This window comes from Miniopterus natalensis, chromosome 20 (assembly GCF_054644295.1).
Source record: "Miniopterus natalensis isolate mMinNat1 chromosome 20, mMinNat1.hap1, whole genome shotgun sequence".
Lineage (NCBI taxonomy): Eukaryota > Metazoa > Chordata > Mammalia > Chiroptera > Miniopteridae > Miniopterus > Miniopterus natalensis.
This window is the reverse complement of record NC_142100.1, coordinates 14792159-14819339: the sequence shown is the minus strand read 5'-3', so window position 1 is coordinate 14819339 and position 27181 is coordinate 14792159. Positions and strand designations below refer to the sequence as shown.

The window sequence follows — 27181 nt, the reverse complement described above, 5'->3', positions numbered from 1 at the left end:
GATTCTCCTCGCTCACACACACGTGGGTGGATTCAGCTCACTGCCTTTCTAAATTATCCACTCTTTCTCTTTATTCAGTGACACACAAAAGCTAAAAGACAGGTCTGTAGTTATCTCATTGGATAAAATTACCAGCTACTTCTCTCCCTTTTGCAACACAACAAACTCTAAAGATGAAAACCCAATATTTTCCTCTGCTTAATAAATAGGCTCGTGGCTCAGGCCGAGTTCAGGCAAAATAGCCGTGGGCAAAGACGGCCACTGCCAAGAGGAGGAGGGCGTTGATGTTCACGACCGTCCTCCAAAAGGGCTTCTCCGACGTGTCAGTGAGCTTCTTCCTTAGGGCTTCTTCCTCCTCTTTGCTCAGCCTGGGGCCTTCCTTCTGCAAACCGCAGAAGGCCTCGTAAGCTTTCCGGAAACACCCACGAGGTTCCTCAGGATAATCTGAATCAAAGAAAGAGGAACGAATGGTCACAAAACGCGGGAGAGGAAACCCCTGTCAAGGTCGCACGGATGCCTGCGAAGAACGGTTACCACGAGGACTGCCCCTGAGAAAACGCAGAGAGCTCTGGTTATGGAAAAACAGAAAACTTTTGCAGAGCATAGAGTCCAGCAAGCAAAGTAAAACAAGTGACAGGCTGGGGAAAAGCATTTGCATCATATATCACGCAGGATTTAATATCTTTAGTATTAATGAGTTTCTTGAAATAGAGAAAATCCTACAAATAACTCCATGTGAACATACTAGAGAGATGAACAAACGGTTCAAAGAAAAAGTATACTTCTCAAAGCAAACGTGAGCCGGATATTTACCTTCATCAACATCAGCAGCAGCCTCTTCCTGTCTTTGCTCTTCTGCATCTAAATCGATTCGTTCCTCTGTCCTGTTCCGAAGAGCCCAGCACAGGCGATACAGCTGTCCAGAGGCCACAGATAAGTGCGTTAGTGACGAGAAAATGTTTACAATGATGCAACACTACAGTTATGTATAGTGCAAAAAAAACCCAACAGCGCAGGAAAATATAGGTGACAAAGGAAAGGCCTTCTACTGCACTCATTCAAAAAACACTCTGTTTTCAATTTTTTTTTCTGTCTTTAATCCTTCTGGTACTTACACATGCTAAAATCTCTTAAATAATATGTTTAAAACTCTTACTTCTGGATTTATAATTTCACAAAAGTCAAAGATTTATCTAACTTTATACGCTACACCTTGGCTTCATTCAACTGTTGTTAGCTACAGCCTTACCACTTTCAGTTGGTCTAGTGTTACTTTTATAACTTTTAAATTCCTCCTTAAGTTCTATTTCTGGATCCATCATGTTTAGATAGTATCTAGGTACTACTATTGAGTTCTGATAAGGATTTATACCCTTACACACCTGTTTCCCAGACCACATCCAAACTGGTGCTTTACATATTTAGTATTTTGCAAATTATTGCTCAGTTGAGCCACCGCATGATAATCTCTTAGGTTCCTCCCAGCTCTGACGGTGCTATGATGCTGGGACTTGTAAACCAGTCGAAACTCTAGAAGGCAAAGAACTCTCCCCTCTGCTACCCATTACTCACATGTATATCAGGAATGGGTTTTGTTAACAGGGAAACTCCCAGGATGACCAGTATGGAAACTACAAAGAGGATCATGGCAAAGTACAGATAGTGCACTCCGCAGATGATTTTGGGACAGTCACTGGCGGCCAAGCAGCTCCCTGTTCCGTAGGCAAACTCTGCAGTCATCCGAAATAGGCCGATCAGAAGTCCAGTGATTAGACCCCAAAAGGCTCCCTGCAAAAGAAGCAAGAACAAAGTCAGCGGATTCGGAAAAGCTGAGAAACTCACTCTACTAGGTTGTAATTATCACCCTACCTGCTTTCTCCACTAAGGCTAACCAATGGTTCACCGGCAAATGGCTAAGGTTGAACCATGGCTAAGGTCACCAAAGCAGGGCAAAGACGCCAATGGGTGTGTTGGCTAGTGGCTGTCGCTCTCCGTGGCCTTGGGACACCATGGCGCTGTTAATTCTCCAACTCCAGGACACCACAGGTCCACCCGTTTTGCAGAAGTTTGCCTTATGTGCTACTCGCTTTTACAAAAGGCCCGCGTCAGTGCCTGTTTTCGCTAACCGAAGGAAATTCGAAGAGGATTTTTACTTTTACGAAAAAAAGTGAAAATAGCTTTCGGTGTTTGTCTTTCAGTTCGCCCTTACAGGGGCGGCGTGCACGGGACAGCGAGCGCGACCCGGCCAAGCTCCTGCGCTGGAACCACATCGACTTCTCAGCCGCGCTCAGCGCCGGGCCCCTCTAGCTTTGAACTGTGTCCGCGAGCATCTGCGCTTCGTCTTGATTTGTTTTGTGCGTCCATTAGCAAGATGTGTCCTAACGCATCAGAAAAGCCTAAGAGAGGTTATTTTTGGGGGTCTGGAAATGCTCAAAATAATTTCCATATAAATGCATGGTAAATGCTGCCGTTTCGGCTTAGGTAAGGCTTCATGGAGATGCTCTACTTTTGAATACCGGGGGAAAACTGTACTGTCTATTCTGACCCAAGCTTAAGTTTATTTACCCTGACTTTGATTTCATATATAGATTAGTCTGGCTAAAGGTTCATCAATCTTGTTTATCTTTTCAAAGTACCAGCTCTTGGTTTCATTGATCTTTTATATTTTTTTTTTAGTTCTCTATATGTCATTTATTTCTGCTCTGATCTTTTATTATTTCCTTCCTTCTACTTTGGGCTTTTCTTGTTTTCTCAGTTTTTAAGTTGTGGGGTTACAGAGCCTGTTAGAAGTTTTTCTTGTTTTTGAGGTAGGCTTGTAGTGCTATGAACTGCCCTCCCAGGACGGCTTTCATTGTGTCCCATAGATTTGGAGTCGTAGTGTGTGATTTCATATATAGATTAAAAAACTTGTGACTTATTTTGGAGAATAAACAGAACTATGACTTATGTTACACAATCTGCAGGGTTGATGTTAGATAGTTATGCTACTTCGATTAAGGTTTTGTCAATTAAAATCACTTATCTTCTCTGAGAAGTGCTGCAGGTGGAAGATATGTCCCCTGTTCCCTATTAGGATGTTACATTTAGTGGAAACAGTCTTACACAGACATTGAGAGTATGAGCTTTGGATGGAGGAAGACATGAGTCTGAATCCCAAGATCCCACTTGCTAATACTGAGTAACGCGTGGAAAGTGCCTAGATAACTTCCTGAGCCTGTTCCTCATCTGAAAATTATAACAATAAGGCTCATACCTGGGAACAATTAAGGAATTAAAAGCCCATGGCCCATAATCATCAATTATATACCATAAAAGAAATGAACATATTTGACCATTACTGGTGAGGCAGGTTTTCTTCTAAGCACTTCATATTTTTAAAAACTCTTTTTTAAATCCTCACAGCAATTCGATAAGATAGGCATTGGGATTATCTGCATTTTACGGAGAGTCACATGGTTTGCTTAAGATCACAATGACGCCAGGGGGTAGCGCCAGGATTGGATCCTGGCAGTCGTACCCCTTACCCCTTACCTGTGCTCCTTGGCACTGTGCCATGGACGTTTGTGTTCTGCAAGAAATATAAAGGCTGCACCACGAGTGTGCGCCACATAGTTACACACTTTGGTGAAAACCAGGACGTGTGGCTGACCACAGTCGAAACTGAGGTGGGCCTTGAGTTGTACAAACTGGGTGAAAAGAATGCATATCTCTACCAGTGAAAGAAAGACATTTTTCTCCAAATTTCTCGATTTCCACTTACCTGTTCATTGACTCTTTTACAGAAGATGGCAAGCAGGAAGACAGCAGCAATCGGAGGTCCAAGGTAGCTAGAAATTGATTCTATGTAATGAAACAGTTGTCCGTTTTGAGACACTTGCACTAATGGGACCCAAAAAATGCTGATGACAATTAGAAAAATGATAAATAGCCTGGGAGAAAACAAAATGATTTAAATATTAAACAAAACCATTATTAATACTTCCATTGCGCTTTAGTTCTTGAATTCATTCTTGTGGCCATTCATTGATTTTTCCAAAGAAAAAATCAAGCTCCTTGACCTCATGCCATACCATGCTTATGGTTATCTGTCAGTAAAATGCCATTCAAGCAATTGCTTGCCTATAATTAGTCATAATAGCTTCAACTATGAGATGAAGTATCCATTTATAACAACAGTTCAGATGTCAGCATTTGGTTAATAATTCTCTAATGCAGTTTACGTACTATGTCAGTTAGAAAAAATACAACACTTTTTCTAAGTAATTATTTGTATGATAAAGAAAGAAGACTCCTATTTTGGTCTTTCTTCCTAGCTCAAGAGAAACTGAGTCAGTTTGCACACTTTAGAATAAAAATGTCCTGAGTGAATTGGCTAGAAATGTTAATTCATGCATTTTGCTACTTGAGTGCTTTGGCAGGTAGAAAAAATTGGTTAAATATTCATATGCAGTAAAAATCTATTAGAGGCTCCTGGGGTCCAGAGAGCAAGACTGATTCACTTTCTAAAACTTCATAATATTCTTCTGTGCTTGTTGGTGAATAAAATAATAATAATAATTTACTGGACTCTCTGTAAAACGTCATCACTTGTCTGGGCTCACCTGGAACAGAAAGGTGGAAGTTGGGAGAACCGAGGGACAAGCATTTGGGCAGGAGACTGAGGCACAGTGTCTCGTTTAAGCTCTACAACTTCTGCAACCTTGCAATAACTAAATGTGATAAACCATGGGAAGTCCCAGCACAGTGCCTAGAACACAGTAAAGATTCAAGAAATAACACCTACTAGCACTATTGTCATCATCATCGGAGAGCAAATTATGTGTCTCCTTTGCTCTCTTATCTTCAGTTGTTTGCTGTCACTTGTAGAATAAAATCCAAAGTCCTGTTACGGCTGAAATGGCCCTGCATGGCCTATCCTCCCACTACCTTTATGGCCTTGTTTCCTATCACTGTCCCACTTGCTCCTCATGGGCCAACCTCACCTCCTGTCCTCACACACACCACACACGTGACTGGGGGAATGTGGCGCTTACTGCTCCTCCGGGGTGAGCCATGGGGCTCCCTCCACACTGTCCCCAGGGCTCTGCTCAAACGCCCTCTTCAGTGAGGGCTCCCGAGAGCCTGTCGTAAGTAGCCTTCGCCCTTTAATCCTGCTTTAATTTCCTTCCTAGCATTTTTTGTCACCAGATAGAGACTATATTTATTGTCTATCTTCCTCACAAAGGCACAATTCCCATGAAGCAAGAAATCACTTTTCATATATATGTCATTTTTTCATGTTTCTATTTTGGGAGATAGTAGGCATTTAATAATGAAGAGAGGAAAAAAGAAACTCTTAACTGATTACTGAGACTTAGAAGGGATCCATCCCCAAGATCGTGTACCTATCGCGGGACTACTGCATCTTGGTCCTACTGAATTCTAGGCCAACACTTGCTCAGCCACAGAATCACAGACGCCTACTGGTTCCCCCTCCTGTAGCATTTATCCAGAGTCAAGATCTGGACCAATTGAGCCCTTGGAATTTCTCCAAGTGCTTAATTTACCAAAGCAATTGTTACTATCTTCAGCAATGCATGATCTTTTAAATAGGTGGTTAGTTTCTCTTGACATCCTATTTAAAAAAAAAATATATCTTTATTGATTTCAGAGAGAGGAAAGGAGAAGGAGAGAGAGAGATAGAAACATCAGTGATGAGAGAGTCATTGATCGGCTGCCTCCTCCACACCCCCGACTGGGGATTGAGCCCACAGCCCGGGCATGTGCCCTCACTGGGAATCGAACCGTGATCTTCTGGATCCTAGGTAGACACTGAACGGCTGACCCACTCCCGGCCGGGCTTGACACCCCATTTTTAGTGAATGCAGTTGGTAAACTCCTTTGTAGTAGTGTGAGGATATCCCTAATCTGTTACTTCCTTCATGTGATACAAATGGAAACTTCTAGAGATGATGAGTTAACCTATGAGAGTAGGTGGAAACTTTATACCCCAAGAAAAGCACTGATGGAATTTCATGAAAATGTGGCTGGAAGAGGATGTATGAGACAACCAGAGGCATTCTAAAGTCTGAAAAAGCAACTATTTCATTTGAAAGTATAGCCCCAAATTTTGTATCTGGAAAGAGATTAAGTTGGATTAAATGTCCTCTAATGTTCCTTTTTCCACTCTAGAACTCTATGATTAGTTTCCCTCAACCCAAAGATGAAGAGGCTCTATTTTACTCCTATGTCTCTATCCTTCCAGAGAAATTTTGGACAGAAAGCAGGATTGTCTCACCGTCCAGCTATAAGGAGCTCTCTCTCCGATGCCTGCTTGCGGATCTTGGTGTAGATGTCCATGGTGAAGAGGGTGCTGGTGCTGTTGAAGATGGAGGTCAGAGAGCTCATGAGAGAGGCCAGCATGACTGACAGCATCAGGCCTCGCAGTCCTGGGCAAGAGGAGGGTGCAACCACTGGTTAGGAACTTGGATGCCATCATCTATGGTTTCCTTTCCAAACCAGAGAGTCGTTCAAAGATAAGTGCCACCTGGAACACACACTAACTGATGTGCCTACCAATGCAGGCCACCATGTAGCATTTTCTCTATGTTTCCTGGTGATCTGATAATAATCCAGTATAGAATTTTGGTTCTAAATATAAGTTTAGAGATCATTTGCTGGAACCTAAATTTGGAAGACAGGAAACAGAGTTGTACCTTTTTTTTTTTTTTTTTTTTTAGGAACTGTTGGCTTCCTGGAAACTTAGGGAACTGAAGAGGAAAAAGCCTACTAGGTGGTTCTGTTGAAGAAGACTTTGGTGGGACAAGCAAAGAGTTTTGAGATATTATGGCAACTTCCAGTTTCCTCTGCCTACGAGTAAGTCACTAGACATCCTAGGACAGAGTGTGGAAAAGGTGGATGGGTGATGTCACTTCAGGTTCATCTATGTTGTCGCAATGGCAGGATTTCCTTATTTTTTAAGGGTGAAGAAAGTTCTATCTATCTATTATCTATCTATCTATCTATCTATCTATCTATCTATCTATCTATCTATCTATCATCTATCTATCTATCTATCTATCTATCTATCTATCTATCTATCTATCTATCTATCTATCATCTATCATCATCACACTATCTTTATCCATTTATCTGAGCAGGACATTTTCTTACCATCAGGCATTAGTTCCATCACCAGCATTGGGTAGGCATAGTTACTGCAGCCAACTTCAGTGCCACAGTGTTTCACACATTCAGAAGGTACAACACAGGCCACCTTATCTGAAGAGAGATTCAGATACATGGGTTCAGTGAGTGGGACCCAAATGCGTGAGATCCATAACCATTGGACACAGAGACAAGTTGTAAGATCATGGGTTAGAGGAAAGAAGTTGGCTTGGAAATTGGAGGTTCAACTTTGAACTTCATACAATCGATCTGGTTCCTCTTTGCCCAGAATACAACTTTCTAGGCATCTCACAGCTATAGCTACCCCTTGCACTGACCTATGGAGCAGGGCTCTGCCTTGGGATGTGGCCCAGCTAAAGCATTAGAGCAAAATGGGGGGGCTGATTCCATCCCCCAGAAAAGGTGCAAGAGCATAACTCCTCCCAGGAGCACAGAACCCCAGAGATAAAACAACAACAAAGACAACAACAACAGCACTCAGGAAGTTAGTCTTGTGTGTAATCATTTAGCCCAGTGTCTTTCTCCAACATCTGAGAAGAGGTGTCACTTGTGATGTTATTGGGATGATGGCCCCATGTGGATGATGCCTCATTCATTGTGGCAATTGCACAATACCTTGGTGATATTTTTCCTAAAACAGCATTATGAAAACAGATAGCAAAAATTGATACAAAAAATCACCCAGAATACTAACACCTTAGCACATTAGCTTCTTTTAGTTTTTTTTAAATCTCTTTCTAACCCTTTTCCAGAGAGAAATGTCTTTATTGCATAACTATGGTAATTGTTGAGATAATACTTATAGTCTACTTTTTATATCTAACGTAATGATATTAGGATTTCCCCAAGTATTGTGATAGCATTCAATAATCTCTTTGGCCACTCCCTACTTGTGGGATATCTATACATTTTTATCGTTATAGACAATACTACGCTGTTGCAATAAGAAGGGATGTTGGCCACTTGAGGTTCGTCTTAACAAGCTTTCAGCTAGATAAACTGATGCTCAGTTGAGAAAACAGGAAGTGAATTTGGTGCTATCTGATGGATTGCCCAATGAAAACCAGAGGTCTCGATTAGGCAAGAAACATTCTGCTGTATTTCCTTCACTCTTCATGATAAAGATTTTTAAGGAAGGTTTTCAACATTAGTAGTTGCTTTCAGCTGACTCAGAAATGAAAGAACACCAAGCAACCCAATCCCAAAGCAGTGAAGGGGGGACAGTTCTCCAATCATCTCAGAGGGACCAAGAAGTGACAGTGCATCTCCAAGACCTTGCCAGTTGCTGATGCCCTGGACCGAAGCACCACAGCTCACCTCACTCATATTTTCCCAGTTTTGCCTCACTCTCCTGCATTATCCTCTAGATTCACTTAAGTCTTGGCCACTCATGAAAACAGGACAAAACAGACTCAAGTGCCTACAAGGAGATAGGCACGCAGTATGAAAGAGATAAGAGAACAGGGTGTCAATTATAGAAAAATTTTGTGCTCTGACCCTCTGCACAACCTGTTATCTCTAGTTGGAGTTTTGTTTTTACTTCCATATATAATGTGTTTTTCTAGTTATGAAGGTCTCAATACATCTTAAAACCACTATTTGTAATTCAAGCATAAAAAATAAGAATTTGTGGATTCCAGGACTTGCCTGTGTACAGGATGCGGCTGATCATTCCTGGCATCACCATGATGAACATGGGAAGCAGCTTCAGGTACCCACACATGATGCAGGCGGCCTTCACGTGAGACATATTCTTGCCCGACAGGCAGCGCTGCACAATGACCTGCCAGGAAAACACGACCTCGTCATGAAACAACCAGCGGAGGGGAACGCCTCTTCAGGGGTAGCGGTAAAATAAGAAATGGGATGACGGCCAGAAAATAATGAGCTTTGGAGTAAAATCCAGACTTGAATACCTGCTCATCTTACATGAGTATTTGACTTCTGTGAGTTTCAGGTTTCTCATCTCTAAATAAGGTTTTCTCTTGTAGGGTATCCTGAATATTTGGTATAATGTTTATGAGGCTCTTGGTACATAGAATTCAATACACATCTAATGAACTCCAAGGTGTCATTTGTGCCAATGGTTCACAGACCATACATTGAGTACCAGGATTTAGGGGGTAGAAATACATACCAAAATAACATAACTGAAGGAGCCAAAAGTGTTTACCTTTGAGGGACAATAAATAGGACAGAGAGAGGGACACCAGACAGCTCTTTTACACAAGACTTATAGAAGTGTTTGACTTTTTAAATGGTGAAACTATATGATTTTCTAGAAGAAAAAGAATAACATAAACATATTCATACACCACACACACATTTTACCTGATCTGTGCACCAGTACCACACAGCTACGATGGTCATTCCTATTATCATTCCTGGCCAAGGAATATCCCCAGTGATAGCATCTCGAAAAATGTGGAAAGAGTCCTCCCGAGGAGTGTAGCATGTGGGGCTAATTGTCAGGTTGTCCCCTTCAACTATGGACGGGATGGCATTCATATACTTTTCTGTAAAACTTTCATAACCTCCAACTTTGGCGAATGCTGAAAAGGCATTGGATAAAATAAAATGTTGCACAGAAGTATAAGACAGCCAGTTTTCATAATTATTCCTCTGTGGTGGAAGGTACTCAAGCGCCTCCACTTAGCCTGGTCATATTCTTGGTATCCTCTCGGGATCCATGTCTTTCTAATACATCCAATGATGATATCAGATTTACTGCCACAAAGTTCATAAAGCAAATCACCCTTTAATTTTTCTTGTTACGGTGCCTTTGAAAAATGTGATTTAGTATCTAACCTTATGGTAAGAATAAAACTGCAGTTCAACAGTCTGATATTGATGTCTCGTAACCATCAGAGCAGAAGTAAACCTGAAGGTGAACAAAAGAGCGAGCCTAACAAAATCAACCATCAGAAAGTCCCAGCACCTCTGTAAGGGCCAGGAAGCAATGGCCTCTCTAGTCTGAACTTATGCACAGCCAGATTTCCTGGAGTAATACTGTGTTCTACCTATGTCACAATAAAAAAAAAGGAAAGATAAGGAGCAGAAATGGGAGGCAGCAGATTATGTGTGGTGAGGGGAAATGGTGAGACTCAGCCACTGGGGATCTGGAAAGGCTAGACAGGTATAGGAAAGAACCACAATGGATGGACATCCTAGAAAGATAAGCCCAGGCACCTGGGGCCACTTAATATAGGTTCAAATTATGCAAAATTCATTGGAGTATCATACAGCTGGAGAGTTAAGGTTGATATTTGTTTACTTTTTCATTATTTATCTAATTAAGCACCAATATGCTTGTATGTGCCAAACATGGTGCTGGGATTATGTGCAAAATGAGTGTGCAAGGCAGGAGCTTGACCTCATGGAGGACACAGGCAATACAAGGGAATTGTTCTGATAAGAGGAATATGGTTTGTAACAAAAATACACGAGGGGCCCTAAGGGTGTGAGAGACTCCCCCCTTCTCACCCTAAGGATGAAAAAAGTGAGATTTAGAGAGGCTGGTGCTAGGCATTGCATCATGGAGACCAGAAATCAAAAAACTATGAGCAAGCACAGCATAGAAGTTCATGACCAGATAGAACTGCGAGACAAACAGACTGAACAGACACAAGTCCCTTGTTCCACCCCATACCTTCTCCCCACAACCAACCCCCAGGGCTCTGCTCACACAGCCATCACTTACCAAACCCCATGAGAATGAAAGAACCTATCAGCATGATGATAGTCTGGAGGGTGTCTGTGTAAATGACTGAGGCCAAGCCCCCTGCAGAGAGAAAAAAAGAACCAGGATATTTTTACTCAGGTGCCCTCACCTACTTGTCTTCACCTCTAAGTTCTCTTCTACCCAAAGTCTGGAAATGACTCAGCAGAGAGCATATGGGAAGCTCCTGGTTGGGCCACAGGCCCCTCTTGGCATCATTATCTCCTTGGAAGTTATGTGTCTCATTGATCCTTCTGTCTTCCTTGCCTTGCCTTGATTCAAAGTTTCTATGAATTATAGTGTGAGTTTTTAAACATTAAGTAGGGGAAAAGGCAATGTTTTAATATCATGACAGTTTCCCATAACAATCCCTCAATTCAGCACAGTATATCTGCTCTCAAAAAATTGGGTGAAGCCATTTTTGCTTTAGTGTTGGAACATATCATTGCTTCATTAGTTGAATACCAGATATTATTGTTGACTTGTGTTTTGCTGCAATGTTGCACAACCATCGCGACCACCACCAACTTCTCTTTCAACTCTAGACTCACTAGGCTCTTAGTTGACAAGAGAGAGAGAGTCGTGGGGAAACAAGATTGATCCTGAACACAGCAGATTCATACCTTCATCTCTCACTCATTCCGAAACATATGCTCAATGCATGCAAATGGCTCCAGAACAGTCTTGATTGTTCAAGCTTTTATTTTTTCTTAATTTTTCCCAACCGAGCTGAGATAGTTTAATTTTCATAAGTTAGTATGCATGAGACGCTACACCAACATATCTGGCTCATGAAAACCTGCTTGGACTGCTGCCTCTTACCTTCTCCCCACAACCAACCCACTGTTCCAGTTCTCCTTTTCTGATTCTGCCCCTCAGAGTACACCACTGTGCCCAGGTATCCTGTGTTCATTTGGGCCCTGCCTTAGATTTGCCAGTCTCATGTTTGAGCTGCTATTTCATCCTGATCTCCCATGGGTATGATACACTGAACGCCAAATGCCAATTTGCTACTGAACACGCAGTTGGGCCAAATTAGAGTGTTTCCCTGCTCCACGCACCACACTGTTATCCTCAATCAAAGGGTTCACACTTAACACTGAGGATTCATTTCCCTTAGCTCTAGTTGTGTTTCTAGGCTGCACATGACTCTCAGAGTGGAATAAAGGGATATCCTTGCCTTGGCGGTGACAAGGCTAACACTGAGGTTGCTAATTGCAGGTTGGGGGTGACACGAGCAGAAGACAGCATGGCTGAGCTAACCATGCAGTGCACTCACCAGTGATAGTGTAGATAGAGGTGATAGCCAAGAGGATGAAGATCGCCAGGTAAAGGTCCAATCCCAGGGCCAGCTTGATGAATATAGCTCCAGAAAAGATGTCTGACTATACCAGGGACAGGCAGGATGGAAGAGAAACACACATTGTGTCACTGAGGTCTTCACTGATGGCTTTCCACTAACACTTGCTGTAGCTACACATCCCCTCGCAGTCCTGTTGTGAGCTCCTTGGAGGCCAGATCTCATCCTCAGATGATGATTATTGGACTGACCATATTGAGGAGTGACTGAGTGAGTGAATGGGAAGTGAGGAACATCTACCCTGCAGCTTGGGTGGGCTACTCTTTCACGATCGTACAACGCTAAGAACTAGAGTAGTAGCTGGAGGAGTGACAGAGTAAACAATGGTTATTGTTGGGAAAATACTTGAGCATGTGTAGGGGAGTTGAAAGGAAGAGGTAAGACATGGTGGTGAGGGGAAATAATTATGAATGAAGCAGGTTTCTTTGTAGAACTTGGGTTTGGAAGGGGTGTCACAGGAGATGGCAGATTTTTATCTTCCCTAAGATTTGAAATAAAACCTAAGGCAGGGAGGACTGTGCTAACTCCTCATCATGATCTGTTTAATAAGTAACTGGGACATGACCCGTTATCAGAGTGTAATAGTACACAAAAAGTTGTACATAAGATTAATTATTAATATCATTTAAAACATAACCTTGTAGGGAGGGATGGACTCCAGCTACTGTATCTTTTCAGCCGATCACAGACCCTGCACAGTCAGTCACACACATGCCCTTGGCCTTTCCTGCCCCTCCATTCAGCTCCCCATCTTTCCATCCCTCCCTACCACTGGGATCCTCTCACCACAGGAGCCTGCATCCCGTGGGGCCCCTTTGGCCACTGTCATTCTGCTCTAGCACCTTGTTTGTACCTGCGAGGACCACAAAGCTCTGGAGAGAGATGAGAGCCAGAGGAGAACTGGGAGATCACGGGGACCCACCTGCTTGTAGAGCATTGCAAGCTTCTCTGCTTCCCTCGGCCTCTCCTCTTTCCTGGCCTGGGGGATTGTTTAATTTTCCCCAGCACCCTGAGAAGAAGACTTCATTTCCACCCAGCTGAAAATGCCCCCTGTCACGGGCATCCGCAGCACACCGCCTATGCTTGGCCACACACTCTATTCAAGCTCACGTTGGATATGTTTGCAGATATTGTCATAAAGTGCTACCAGTTTTTATGGTTCAATTCTTATCTGCTTAACCATATAGTGAACTCCTAGTGCACAGGAATCTTCGTTACCCCTGGCACGGAGCTCAACAGTATATAGTGAGCGCTGGGAAATGCTCATGTTGCATTAGGAAGGCTCGCACCCTCTACTCTAAGCAGCTGGTTTACTTCCAACAAGGACTCAGCTCGACAGAAGAGCAATAGAGGGGCCAGCTTCTTCTCTCAAGAACTGCCTAGACTCGAGGAGATGATTTCATTAGTCACTGATATACGAGAAGCAAACGAAGTTACTCTTTCCTTTGTTTTCTACACCTACTGCTGAATCTTCAAATTCCATTCTTTTTTCCTCAGGGATTATCTCCAAGGGATTTATTTATTTTTATTATCTTTGTTATTGAAAGTATTACAGATGTTCCCCCTCTTTCCCCCCCACTGACCCCCTCCTCTTCGCTCCCACCTCCTCCCCAGGCCTTCCTGGCACTATTGCCTCTGTCCAAGGGCTGTGCATCTATGCATATTAAGTTCTTTGGTTAATATCTCCCCCCCCCCCCCCCCGAGATTCATCAGTCTGTTCCATGCTCCCACGCCTCTGGATCTATTTTGTTTGTCAATTTATTTTGTTCACTAGACTCCACATATAAGTGAGATCCTGTGTCTTTCTCTGACTGGCTCATTTCACTTAGCATTATAATCTTCAGGTCCCTCCATGTTGTCTCAAAGGGTAATAGATCCTTCTTTTTTACAGAAGGAATCAAATTTTTAAAAAACTTTAGAATTATTTTAACACTTATTTGTGACATGTTTTGTAGGAGCAGTCTTAGATAAAAAAAATTAAGGAAAGTCCGTGTAATGATGCACAGCACTTTCCTTTTGGTTCACGTGTTAGATCATCAAGATGAAAATGAAAATACAGACACAGGGAACAAACAGGCTATTGTGCAGTGGAGCAACAGGGACCAGAGACTCCTCCTCTGTGCTGTTACTGAATAGCTGTGCTACTTGAACGACACAATTGTTCTTTCTGTACATCCATCTTTTTCATATCCTTAATAAAAGGGTGGGTTTACACTCTTCAGCCTCTCATGACTTGTATGCAGGGTCTCTGAAGCTGCTTCTCCCCTGTAAGAACCTGGTAGAGACACCCCAGGTAGTTTAAGACATCCATCCACACTGCTTGGCTTCATCTCTAGTTGATAGACCCCCCCCCAGCTCTCTGAACTTAGCCCTGTAGCCCCATCAAAGGAATCTCATGAGACTAAAACACCAGGAGCACGGAACTCACAGAGATTCTCAAAGCCACACAGATGAAGAGGGAGAGGAGAGAGAGGTAGATCTGGAGTCGCTTCCCTCCAAACCGCTTCTTTAGATACTCCGGCATGGTCATCACCTGCAGACAGACACCGACAGGGACTCACCACCTCGGATCCCAGGGCATTCGGACCATCCAACGTTCACTAAGCACCTGTGGGCAGGTGGGCCTGTGTGGGCCACCCTGGGGAAGCAGGGATGACAAAGGCACAGCCTCTCAAGAAGGCAGCAAAGCTGGAATGAACACAGCTCCAACTCCACTTTAAAGTGGCTCCAGTTACTATTATTTTTTATAAGTCTTTACCCCAAGGACAGCACCGTTCAACACAGCTTATTCAAGCCTGGAGCTAGAAGGGACCCAGGGTGAGTGCATGGGGAATATATGGTGACCTGCAGAGAGACTGGCCAGAAGGCTTGCCCCTCAGCACCCTCATCTCAGGAATTATTTCAGGGTACAGCACCCATGGTCTGAGCGCCAGCAGCAGCAGGAATAGATGTGGGAGCAAGGCCCTGAGAGACAGAGCAGGTTGAAGGGGAGCCACCATAGCTGTGGCATATCCTACCCCTCATTAAAAAAAGAAACCACTCTGCACATGTCAGAACAGAAAAATCAGAATGAAGGACAATGCCATGTGTTGGCGAGGACGTGGGAAGATGGGAGCCCTTGCAGCCGTGAGGGCCAAGGGACAGCTGACCGCGCCGTTGGCAAGAGCAGTCTGGCAGCACTTAGTGGGCTTTTGTAAATGTCAGCCCCCAAATCCTGGGACAAATGGTATTACCCAGGTTTCCTGACTGAGCAGAAAGAATGAGCATATCAGAGGATGTCCGCCAGATGTGCCGAGAAGACCTGCGGGTACTCACCCCTGCCTTGATGTATATGGGGACAAAGAACCACCCTAGAACCGGCAACAGCAGCAGGGCCTACGAGAAACCAAGAAAAGCGTGTGGCGTTAGAGAGGCCTGGCTTGTGGGCTTTGTCTCTTCATGACCTCTGAGTCTGAAAATCAAGTGCTGTAAGTCCTCACTTACTGTCATTGTTGATAGGTTCTTGGAAATTGTCCCTTTAAGCAACATGATGTATAACGAAAACAGTTTCCCATGGACTAACTGGTACACAAGAGTTAAGTTCTTTTTTTTTCTTTTTTAAAATATATCTTTATTGATTTTAGAGAGAGGAAGGAGAGGGGGAGAGAGAGATAGAAACATCAATGATGAGAGAGTCATTGGTCAAGCCTGCAACTGGGCATGTGCCCTGACCGGGAATTGAACCCCGATTGCCTGGATCCCAGGTCGATGCTCAACCGCTGAGCCATGCCCAGCCGGGCAAGAGTTAAGTTCTTAGGGCATATTCCTGGTCACAAAAACATCACCAAGCTTCTAAACAACGATCTCAAACACATCTAATACTAAATATTGAAATAAATGTGACCTATAAGTACATTTAAGAAAGATGAACTAAAAAGATCATTATTTTCCAGCCAGCTTATTCCAGTTCAGGGTCATGGGTGGGCTGAGCCTGTCCTGGCAGCTCAGGGTGCAAGGCAGGACCCCACCCTGGGCAGGACGCCTTTCCATGGCAGGGTGCGTCCACTCCCACCCCCCACACTCACCCAGACTGGGACAGTGCAGGCACACCAATTCACCTCAAATCTCTGGGATGTGGGAGGAAACAGGGGTACCCCGAGAAAACCCACACAGACATGGGGAGAAAGTGCAAACTCCACGCAGACAGTGGTCCCTGCGGGAAATCAATTTTTTTTCTCACTAACGTTATAATGAAACAACATTGAACTAAATGATGTTATCCAAGGACCTGCTGTGGGTTTGCTTGGATCCTGTCCCACTCAGCCCGTTAGGATCCATCCAAGACAGCTGTGGATTTCATTCCTCTGTTTCAGAGGTTGTCATTTCCTGGGGCTCAGGCAGTGACGAAAGATGCTCAGTGAAAAATGAACAGAAGAGAAGAGGCCTGGACACAGTGGGACCACTGGAAGGTCATACAATCTTTGCCAAAAGGAATGATTCTTGAGTGGCAGGAATTACGGACAGAGTGACAAAGCAATGAGAAACAAACTTGGAGACAAGGGATATTCCCAGTGCTCCCCAAGTCTTGTCACTGATAACAGTGATAATAGTCTTCACAGCCAGAATAGGAGGTGCAGCTGTGATAAGCACAGTGGGTCCTGTCTTACGGAGGGGAAAGCTGAGCCTCACAGAGATTTAAAAAGTCCGAGGTCTCAGGCTAAAAGAGCCAGGCTCTTGGCAGCCTTTTAATCACACCCACTGGGGCCATAGGGCATCCTGTCCATGCCTTTGGAGGCTGGGCCCATTCTAGAGTCCCTGATACTGCTGAAGTAAAACCGGGGGCAAAATCTGCAACAAGGGAGGGGCACTGGCATTTGTAAGGAGTCAAGGTCACTTCCTGAGTGCATCCGGAGACGGTCTGTCCACGCTATCACCATGATCCAACTTTCACATAAGCGTCTTGCTCTGACGGATATGCAGGCACATGGAAATGCAAACACTAGAAAGGGTAAGAGAAAGGAACAGAAAAACTCTGGCAGCTCAAGAAATATGATGGCACGTGCTCGGCCACCTGTTAGGTGATGGGGTGGTATAAATGACTCGACAGAAGGTGGCCCCTGTCCTTAAAACACTTAGGGTCTAACTGAGTGGACACAGCTCCCACTGATGAAATGGTAGTAGAAGGATTAAGAGCCCAATGTGAAGTCTTGTCGCTTCTCCCCAGTGTTGCTGTCACGTCCTTAGTCAGGCCCCCTTGGTCAGTTTCTATGCGTCCAGCTGGCATCCGGACCGGGAAGGCCCCTCAACCTGTGCCGAGCCCCCCCCATCATCTTGGATGGGCCCCTGTGCTGTGCGAGGCCTCTCCAGGCGCCAAGTGTGCTCCCCTCCTTGCACTTTCTACGCCGCAGTGAGTGTGTATCTGCCTCTCACTGGGATGTGAGCTTCTCAATGGAAGAAACCGTTGCTTTTACATTTTTTAATTGCCTGCATCTAATTCAGAGCCGGACACATAGTGTAACAGCTCAGGGCGAAGAGATACAGGTGAGAGCGAAAGTGATCAAGGCTGTCAAGTGAAAGTGGGGATTGACCCACAGAGAAGTGACACTCCTGGTGGGAATAAATGGCGGAGCAAAATCTCGGAGGTGGAAAATGTGACCGGCGTGGCCCAGGCAGAAAGGGGTCACACAGGGAAGGCCCTGAAGTTCAAACAAGGAATTCATTAAAAAAAGAAAATAGGGGAGCCACACCAAAAAGGAGTTTATCTCATACAGACTCCCCCCAAAACATACCTGCATAGAGCTGTTTTAGAATTGTTACTTAAAGGAAAAAACCCATGATGTCACTTACATTCCATTCAAAGACCGCAGTGGCAATTCCTGAAGCCGCTCCGGTCCCAGCCAGCCCCACAAAGTGGCCGCTGCCGATGTTGCTGGCGAAGAGAGAGGCGCCCATCTGGAATCCAAGAGAGCAGACTAGGCTGAGTCAAAGGCTCAGGGCAGGCTTCTCAAAAGCGGGTGAACGTGGAGATGCTTCCATCACTACTCCTTGGGGCAGGAATCGGCAAACTACAACCGTGGGCTGAATCCAGTTTTTGTATGCTTGGTAAACCAAAAATATGTTTTATATTTTGTAACGGTTAAAAAAAAAAAAATTTGAAGAAGAATACTATTTTGTGAAATGTGAGATGATATGATATTCAAATTTCAGTGTCCATAACAGTTTTATTGGAGCACAGCCACGCTTGTTGGTTTTATGTATTTACTCTGGCTGCTTCTGAGCTACAGGGGTGGGGTTGTGTGGTTGCAACAGGCTGTATTGGCCAATGAATTCTAAAATACTTGCAGCCTGGCAATTTATACAAAAGCTTGCTGACCCCTATCTATCTACCTGGATGCTCTGAGTTCAGCCTGTTCTTGGCCAAGAGCTGCCAGAGGTCCCGTCGGCCCCTTTAATCAGCCTCAAGGACCCCAAAATTGTGCAGGAGGGAGTTCCTCTTCAGCCATCTGGCCCTCAGGACCCTCTTTTAACACACCTCCCTTCCCATCACAATGTCCACAGTTCTAAAGTCTCAAAGATCAAAAGAGATCTCTTGAGTGGGCACAGATGAGAACTAGTCCTGATGGAACAGAGTTGGGGTTTGGGCCCCTGCCAGGGCTTATTCTTCTGCTCCCACCGTCTCAGCCCCCTGTAAAGTCACCTTTTCTATTCAGGCATTTGGGACCAGGGGATGAGATTAAGCTCATTTGTAGCTATGGGATTGGTCGAGCCTTGAATGTTTCATAAAAACAGCCCTAAGAAGGCAATGCCGGATTGGACACCCCAACAAAAGTCCGTTTCAAGCCCTGGTTGGTTTGGCCAACAGACTTTTGTTTCGATTCCCTGATTGGGAATCGAACCCTGATTGCCTGGATCCTAGGTCGATGCTTAACCACTGGGCCACGCCCGGCCGGGCAGCACGTGCTTTCTTCACAGATCTGCTGACTAAATAGCATGAAGGAAAGTGGAGACAGGAATGACCTGGTCTGGGTGGTGGAGGCAGGCACCCCAACAAAAGTCAGTTTCAAGCCCTGGTTAGGGTCTTGGCCTGCAGACCGAAGGGTCTGGGTTTGATTCCCAGTCAAGGCCAGGTACCTGGGTTGCAGGTTCTCCCCCCCCAGTAGGGGTGTGCGCAGGAGGCAGCCAGTGGATGTGTCTCTCCCACATTGATGTATCTCCCCCCCCCCTTCCACTCTTCCCAAAAAGCAATGGGAAAAATATCCTCGGGTGAAGATTAACAATAACAAAAATCCATTTCGACTCTGCAGTTGGCCTGCCTCCACCACCCAGACCAGGTCATTCCCGTCTCCACTTTCCTTCATGCTATTTAGTCAGCAGATCTGTGAAGAAAGCACGTGCTGCCCGGCTGGGCGTGGCTCAGTGGTTGAGCGTCGACCTAGGATCCAGGCAATCAGGGTTCGATTCCCAGTCAGGGCACATGCCCGGGTTGCAGGCTGCTGCCAATCAATGACTCTCTCATCACTGATGTTTCTATCTCTCTCTCCCTCTCCTTTCCTCTCTGAAATCAATAAAGATATATTTAAAAAAAAGAAAGAAAAAAAAGAAAGCAGGTGCTGAGCACCCGTGGTGTGCCCAGCCCGCTGCTGACACGACATGGCACGGGCCCGCCCGGCAAGGAGCTGGGCAAGAGTCAAGGAGGCATCACATTTGCACCATCACAGGCAACGCACGTCCACTCTCACAACCGCCTAGGACACGGGTCTAGACATTTGGGCTGCAGTGCGGGGCGCGGCTGCTCCGGTGAAACTGGGGTGAGGCTGGGTGTTGGGGGAGGAGAGGAGAGAGGGGGGCGCTCATCTAAACAAGAGCCAGCATTAGCTCAGGGCTGGGAACAGAGAGGGCATGTGCTGTGGGGCATAAGGAGCCAAGGCAGAAGGTTCTAGAGGACCAGGGAGAAAGGGCATGAAGCCGAGCTGAACTGGGCCTTCTCCAATACCGCGCTGCACCCGCTCTCGTGATTGGTGACACACAGCCATGCACTGAAATGATGGGGCAGGGATCTAGGAAAAGAGCAAGCAGGCAACTAACGCACATCAGAAATGATGAGCACACCTAATGTTTTCTTTGTTTACTCTTAAACACACGCACAGGACAGTCCTCTCCCAGAAACAATGACCACTCACCGGCCACCAGGCCACATCTCGACCAGCCAGGAAGAAGCCTCCCACAGTGCCCCGGTTGGTCTTCAGCATGGCCTGAGCAGAAGAAAAGACGCGTGAGGTCAAATCACAGCCCACGTACCCAGGATGCCCTCGGTGCTGCGGCCACGTGCTGATGAGACTGGCCTTTGCCAGTTCTTGCAAAGAGAGAAACATTTCCCTGGAAACCGTGATATAGCATTGATTTTTAAAGGACCACCAAGTCACAGTTTCAGAGGAACTCAGGGACTTTAGGAAATTCTATTTCTCGACGTTTGTCCTAATTGCTCTGCTGATTTTCATTTATGAAAACAATGTGAGGTATCCCTGAAGTTGTGTTTGGAAGAAAATTTGTAGCCTCAAGTTCATTACTAAAAGAAAGAATGAGCAATGAGTTACAAATCCAGCTCAACTAAGTTAGGAAGTGAGCTAATAACAATGGAAAATAAAAGAAGTGAGATAAAAAAAATAACGTCCTGATTCATTTTGCCACGTGCTGGAGGTGCTGAGCGGATTAAGCCTGAAGTTCCCAGAGCTGGCCCTGTTCACACGATGGGGTTGTTAGAATAAATTAAGTCACTGTAAACATTATTGATGTCACACACAAGAAAATGATTCTGAGAGAAAGACAGTGAAATCTGTGACAGCTGTTAAGGTTCTCTCAGCTTTGTCACACCACACCTTTCACTCCCCTAAGCCAGGTGCCCACCCTGAGTCCCCAATGGGCTCCTACATACCCACAGCCCGACAATCATCACTACCACGAAGTAGATGACAATGACAGAGATGTCAGCAGCGTTTCGGATGCGCTCTGACATCTCAGGAGGGCTTGGGGTCCCAGTCGTGGAGCTGGGGCTTAACGTGCTGGCCATGGCTGCAGGTGGTGCTGTCCCCCTGCTCAGGGATGGCCCTGTCCTTATATACCCGCTGGGTTAATGATCAGCCTCGAGCAGGTGGGGCCGCTATCAGGGCCTGCTCTTGGGCACGGGACCTTTAACCCTTTCTCCTGATGCCCTGAGACCCTGGCCCGCTATCAGAGCCTGCTCCTGGGCATGGGAACTTTAACCCTTTCTCCTGACGCCCTGAGACCCTGGCCCTCCAGCAGTCAGTGTTGTCTAAGTGGACTATGAGAATGAGAGGTGGGAGACAAGAAGTGGGGTGAGAATTGGAGGTGGAGAGTGGGGTGTGCATTGAGTGGAAAGACAGGGTCTTTAAGAAGATTTGACCAGATTGGGTGAGAAGATTAGGGAGAGATGACAAGGGACAGAGAAGAACAGAGGTGAAAGGGCCAGGAAAGAATCAGGAGTCCCTTACAGGTCAGATAAGATTCCTGACCAGGGAATTTATATCCTTTGAAAGTGAAATTAATTGTGCAATCCATGGGTTCCAAAGCCCCATATTTTTCTGGAAAGGCCAATCTAAGTTGGCTCTTATAGGACACATCAGGACCTTAGTGGCCCATGCGGGAAAGGGAAGTGGCTGGGTAAGCACCCTCTCTACCTAGTTCTTTCCATTTCACCAACTTCTACAGTTGGCGTGCACAGCAGACTTCTATCACCTCTTGAATGTCCCTTGATCTTAAATGCTACAGAAGTTTTATGCCTTCTATTTCCTCTTCTAACAATGATTTTTCTGCTATCCCTTCCAAACACAGCCCATTCTCACTGTGATATTTCTCACCTCCAATGACACAAAGTGACTCTAAATGTCTGGACCAGAGTAGTGACCCCTTCATCTACCTAGAGAGATCTGTAGAGTGATCATAGGATCCTATGTGGAAATTCCCTGGACTCGTGGGTGGAATTGTGAGTGGTACAGGTTGGGGAGGGCAGGAGCCCCGAGCACCACCCGTCCAAGGTCTGACATGTGTCTTGTATCCAGCAGGGGGCACTGTGGCATAAGCATCTCCTTGGTGCTCCCAAATTTCTCAGCTGTTTGCCCTGCCTCCTGCAGGTCTTCTGCTCGCTCACAGGGCTAAATCACTTCCTCCCACCCTCGGTCTCTTTTTCTCAGTTCCAACCAAGGCTAAGTTTGAAGGAGGAGCTTGCCCAGCCTCCAGAAGGAGGAGATTTGCATGGAGCCCTTCCACCCTCAGGATCAGGGGCATATATAAGAAAGGTTGGTGGGCTCAGGCCTGGCTGTGGGGCTCAGGGAGCAGAGTCTGGCGGCGTCTCCACCATGGATCGGGCCGCAGTCCTCCTCGCCCTCCTGGCCCAGTGCACAGGTGCGGTCTGCAGGGAATTCCGGGAGGGCACCTGTGTGTCACCTGGGAGGAGGACCTCTCCTCCCGCCCTGGGAAAGGGGCCTGTTCTGTCCTCCCTGATCTCTGTGTTGCTCCCTCCTTGCAGGGTCCTGGGCCCAGTTGGTGCTGACTCAGCCCGCCTCTGTGTCGGGGTCTCCAGGGCAGAAGGTCACCATCTCCTGCACCCGCAGCAGCAGCAGCATTGGAAGCAGGTATGTGCACTGGCACCAACAGCGCCCTGGCAGTGCCCCAACCACTGTGATCTATGCTGATAACCAAAGGCCGTCGGGGGTTCCGGATCGGTTCTCTGGCGCCATCGACAGTTCCTCCAATGCCGCCCGCCTGACCATCTCGGGGCTGCAGGCTGAGGACGAGGCCGACTACTACTGTCAGTCTTCTGATAGCAGCTATCAGCCCACAGTGGGGCAGGCTCATGGGGAAGTGAGACCAGAACTCCCAGGGCCCCCCACTGGGGCTGCCCTCACCTGCCCCCACCATGGAGGGGTGGCTCCCTTCTGTCCCCTGCTGGGATTTTGTGTTCAGATTTTAAGGTTCTGAGCCCCCTATTCCCTCTCCAACGTCCCCACTGTCCTGATGGGTGACTGCCTGTTTCTTCTGCAGTCCCTTCCTGGAGACTTAGCTCAGGGCTGGTTTCTGAGCCTCTGACTGCTGACTATGGGGCGGCATCATGGCTTGTGGAGGGGGCTCCTGCGCACATGTGGGACATTCAGAAGTATCCTTGGGCTCCATATATAAAATGCCAGTAGCACCCTCTTCTCTAGGATTAAACCAGTGAAAACACCTGCAGCCATTTCCAAATATCCCCTGAGGGGCCACATCACCCCAGTTTGGGAACCGCTGGGTTAAAAGGACATGTTCTCAGCCATTAGGCTGCCTTTGCCTTTCAGTCTTGTTTATGCCATTCAGCTGCATGGAGACCAGGGGTGTCATGTCTCTGTGCTTCTGTGTTCCCACCTGTTACACAAAACAGTTACACAAACTCCCAGAGGTCAGAGAACCTGTGGCCCAGTCACGTGGAATCTCCTCTCATCCAAAGCATAGAGTACAATTTTGCCCTCAATATATGTGCCATTAATATGCACATAAAAATACATATCTATCCTCAGTTATTCTCTTAGAGAGTTTTTTTCAAGCTTGACGTATGAAGATGAATGAGCACATGACAAGGTCTCGCACGCTTGGAGGCTGCATTTTCCTTGGGTCCGAGAGAAGAGACAGGAGCAGCAGGTCAGAGGAGCAAACTCTGAGGACAGGGACAGGCGGCCTCCAGGGGCTAATGAGCGGCCGAGTGCGGGGGAGCCGTTGCCATGTCTGCTCACATTGCACTGAACTGGGAGCCTGTAAGCTCAGCAACTGCCACATGCCCTAATACACAGCTCAAAATCCACCATGTGATCAATAAAGTTTAATAGGCAAGTCTTCAACCCAAAGCCCTAAAAGAACCCTGGTGGGAAAGCTCATGAAGGGAGAGCTGCGGGTTGGGAACCTCCGTGTGAACGAAGACAGGATCCTGCACCGCGACACGCCTGCCTGAGGCCGTGGGCGCTGCTCTGCGCTTCCTTCCGCTCAGACGTGTCACCCATGGGCCTCATGGCTCCAAACACGGGGTGACTTGTTTCTCCTCTCTTTCAATCGGTACAACAATCAATTAGCTGACCATTCCGGAGATGACAACACATAGAGATATGTGACAGTAGAGGAAATCCATTGCTGTCTTGTGTTAAGAGTTTATGGATATAAATGTGTGTTTATGCTGAAACCCACCGGTGAGGGACATGGTGTGTGCGGGTGTTTTCTGTCAGTGAGGGACCAGCACGAGGGAACGGAGGGTGGGAGGTTAATCAGGGGGAGTCCTATTGATGGTGGCTGAGGTGGTGTACAGGGAAGAGGTGACACTCTGAGCTGGTCTCTGTGAGCTGTGTCGCTCCAGCAGTGTCATATCTAATTCTCTGTTTCCGTCTGGGATGGTGCGTGCATGCCCTGCTACAGAGCCTCTCAGAAGTGCTAAAATGCAACAGACCCCGGGATTTCAAGTTTTATCCTATTTATCCCCAAAGGACAGAGCAGGGGGTGTCTGGGACCCCATGAAGGACAGGAGTCGGGGTTTTGAAGCAGCAGGAAAGGGAGTGAAGCTGGAGCCTGAGAACAGGGGGAGGTGCTGCATGGGGAGGGCACAGGGGGCTGGCCAGACCATGAGGCCTCCTGAGAGGAGCCAAGGATTTGAGGTTTTGTGCAAACTGCAGGGAGGAGTCCTGAGGGTTTAAAGCAGCTGACCTGCCTGAGCTGAATGACAAAGATCCCTTGAGCTCCTTGAAGAGAGAGGGCCCAATGGAACTGATCCTGGTCCAAGCCATTTACTAAGTGGCCCAGTGGGTCTAGAAATGTGGGGACCATTGGACCATTTGCACAGTTAAAGCAGAGTTGGATTCGGGCACAGTGAGGACACACAGTGATGGGTTCTGCATTCAACTGCCCAGACATTCACACAGCTGCAAACGCATTGCAATCTCACATTTATCTTGATACTAAGATAAGGCAAGTAGTGAGAATTGCAGATTGGAAAAGTTTTGTTTGAAATATAAATGAATTTTTGAACAGTTAAGACAAAATCCTAGTAAGAAACTCAAGACACAGGTATGCAGAACACCACAGGGATAAAAAGTCAATTCCTAAAATGTATTCCCACTCCTCAGGTTCCACTGGTAAATGTGAAGCCTACAAAAGCCATTATTTTTACCAATCACTTAATCACGTCAGATCTCTATGAAAAGTTTGCAGAATAGTCCTTCTGTGAAGATGCCTGGGAGTGTATTCCTGGAAAATTCTCTGACAGCCCGTATAACCCCTTCACACCAGATAAAAGTCCCTTTCATGTGTGACATTGGACGTGTAGGTCACTGTGCCTTTACTTTTGTAACCTCTTGGCTGGAGGTGAAACCAAATGAATTTGTCATTTTTTGCACGTTTGCACCTCCCACAGAAGGGACTCCTCCTGCGACTGAGATAGTACAGCGACCACTACAGTGTATCAAAATCACAGTATCTGGGAACCAGCCCATGATGTGTGAACAGAGACAGTCACCTGCTCAGCTGCAAAATCCAGCTGGGCACTCAGGGCTGTAGGCGGTGGGGAGGTGTGTGCTCTGTGACCAGCAGGGGGCGCTGTGGGACTGCCCTGTGGTCCCTATACAGCTGCTCATGGAGGAACATTCACTCCTAGGGGCCTGGGCCTGGAGGCTGGGCCCTATGCTCACTGATGTGTGGTCTCAGCAGGTGCTTCCTCCCAGGGCTCTCCCAAGGGGTGAAGCCAACCTGCACCCCATTCCCCCAAACCAGTCTGGGGTGTGAGCTGAGCTGCAGCCCCAGGGCGCAGGGAGGGGCTGGCACTCAGGGGAGGGACTCACATTTGCATGGAAGCCCCTCCTGTGGCAGAGGGTGGGGAAGAAAAGGAGGCCTGGGGAGCCCAGCCCCACTGTGGGCTCAGGGGCTGTGGGCACCATGGCCTGGACTCCTCTCCTCCTCGTGCTCCTCTCCCACTGCACAGGTAGGGACAGGCCTCCAACCAGGCCTCAGTTCCCAAGTTTGTTCCCTTCATGTTCAGTCTTCTGAGACACTTCCCCTGGTCCCTGCCCAGCACTGACAAGTGTCTGTCTCTGCAGGTTCCCTGTCCCAGCCTGTGCTGACTCAGCCGCCCTCCGTCTCTGCATCTCCTGGATCCACAGCCAGACTCACCTGCACCCTCAGCAGTGGCTTCAGTGTTGGTACCTATACCATACGCTGGTACCAGCAGAAGCCAGGGAGCCCTCCCCGGTATCTGCTGGCATATAAATCAGACTCAGATAAGCACCAGGGCGCCGGAGTCCCCAGCCGCTTCTCTGGATCCAAAGACGCCTCGGCCAATGCAGGGCTTCTGCTCATCTCTGGGCTGCAGCCTGAGGACGACGCTGACTATTACTGTGCTATAGCTCACGGCAGTGGGAGCAGCTTTAGTTACTCACAGTGACTCAGATGACGAGGAACTGAGACAAAAACCCTGGGCCCAGAGATTCGGGCTCTGAGCCTCGTCTCAGGGAGAAGCTTCTGTGGAGGCATCTGCCAGCTGGACCACTTTGCAGTGAGATGTGTCCTCGAAAGGGGGGGAGAGTCACACACAAGGAGCAACAGCACAGGCGTCCCAGGAACACACGCTGAGGGGCCATCAAGGCCACCCGACCAGCCCAGTGTCTGCTCTAAATTTTAACAGGAATGAACATTTCTCAGTAACATCTCAGTTCTTTTTCACTGTTGTGTCTTGTTTTGCCCTCGCACGGAACCTTCACCTCTGACACTTGTGGGCACCAAATATGTGGGCATCTTTCTCCACAACAGCAATTTGCTGGGACACCAGCTGATGTCCTACAACATCACCCAGTTCCAACACTATCTGCCTGGGGACGGTGTCAGAGCCACAGTTAAGGGGCCAGTCCCAGGGGACTGCCCGCCCTTCAGGTGCCGATCAC

The 27181-nt window shown here is 46.8% G+C and overlaps 2 protein-coding genes across 2 annotated transcripts; one reads left to right on the top strand and one right to left on the bottom strand.

The window, feature by feature from the left end:
• Positions 1-229: 229 nt before the first annotated feature.
• LOC107526233 (solute carrier family 5 member 4) lies at positions 230-21291 on the bottom strand. Its single transcript, XM_016198647.2, has 15 exons — positions 21157-21291; positions 20405-20476; positions 18072-18176; positions 15561-15620; positions 14674-14778; positions 12165-12270; positions 10868-10948; positions 9499-9719; positions 8815-8950; positions 7153-7260; positions 6278-6428; positions 3761-3929; positions 1573-1788; positions 814-916; positions 230-444 (listed from the first exon to the last, which is right to left on the bottom strand). Exons 1-15 carry the CDS (start codon positions 21289-21291, stop codon positions 230-232), a joined length of 1983 nt encoding a protein of 660 aa, XP_016054133.2.
• A 1306-nt stretch (positions 21292-22597) lies between these two features.
• LOC107526221 (immunoglobulin lambda-1 light chain-like) lies at positions 22598-26685 on the top strand. The gene is made up of 3 exons (XM_087828788.1): positions 22598-22643; positions 22768-23049; positions 26342-26685. Exons 1-3 carry the CDS (start codon positions 22598-22600, stop codon positions 26683-26685), a joined length of 672 nt encoding a protein of 223 aa, XP_087684914.1.
• The last annotated feature ends 496 nt before the right edge of the window (positions 26686-27181 follow it).

Excerpts from the sequence above, each read along its gene's own strand:
- LOC107526233 (XM_016198647.2), bottom strand. The coding sequence starts at position 21,291 with ATGGCCAGCACGTTAAGCCCCAGCTCCACGACTGGGACCCCAAGCCCT. Across the intron at positions 18,177-20,404 it reads GAGATGTGGCCTGGTGGCCG|ATGGGCGCCTCTCTCTTCGC; the intron begins GTGAGTGGTCAT and ends CTTGGATTCCAG. Across the intron at positions 8,951-9,498 it reads GGTACTGGTGCACAGATCAG|GTCATTGTGCAGCGCTGCCT; the intron begins GTAAAATGTGTG and ends TTTTCCTGGCAG.
- LOC107526221 (XM_087828788.1), top strand. The coding sequence starts at position 22,598 with ATGGATCGGGCCGCAGTCCTCCTCGCCCTCCTGGCCCAGTGCACAG. Across the intron at positions 22,644-22,767 it reads CCTCCTGGCCCAGTGCACAG|GGTCCTGGGCCCAGTTGGTG; the intron begins GTGCGGTCTGCA and ends CCCTCCTTGCAG. Across the intron at positions 23,050-26,341 it reads GGACGAGGCCGACTACTACT|GTTCCCTGTCCCAGCCTGTG; the intron begins GTCAGTCTTCTG and ends CTGTCTCTGCAG.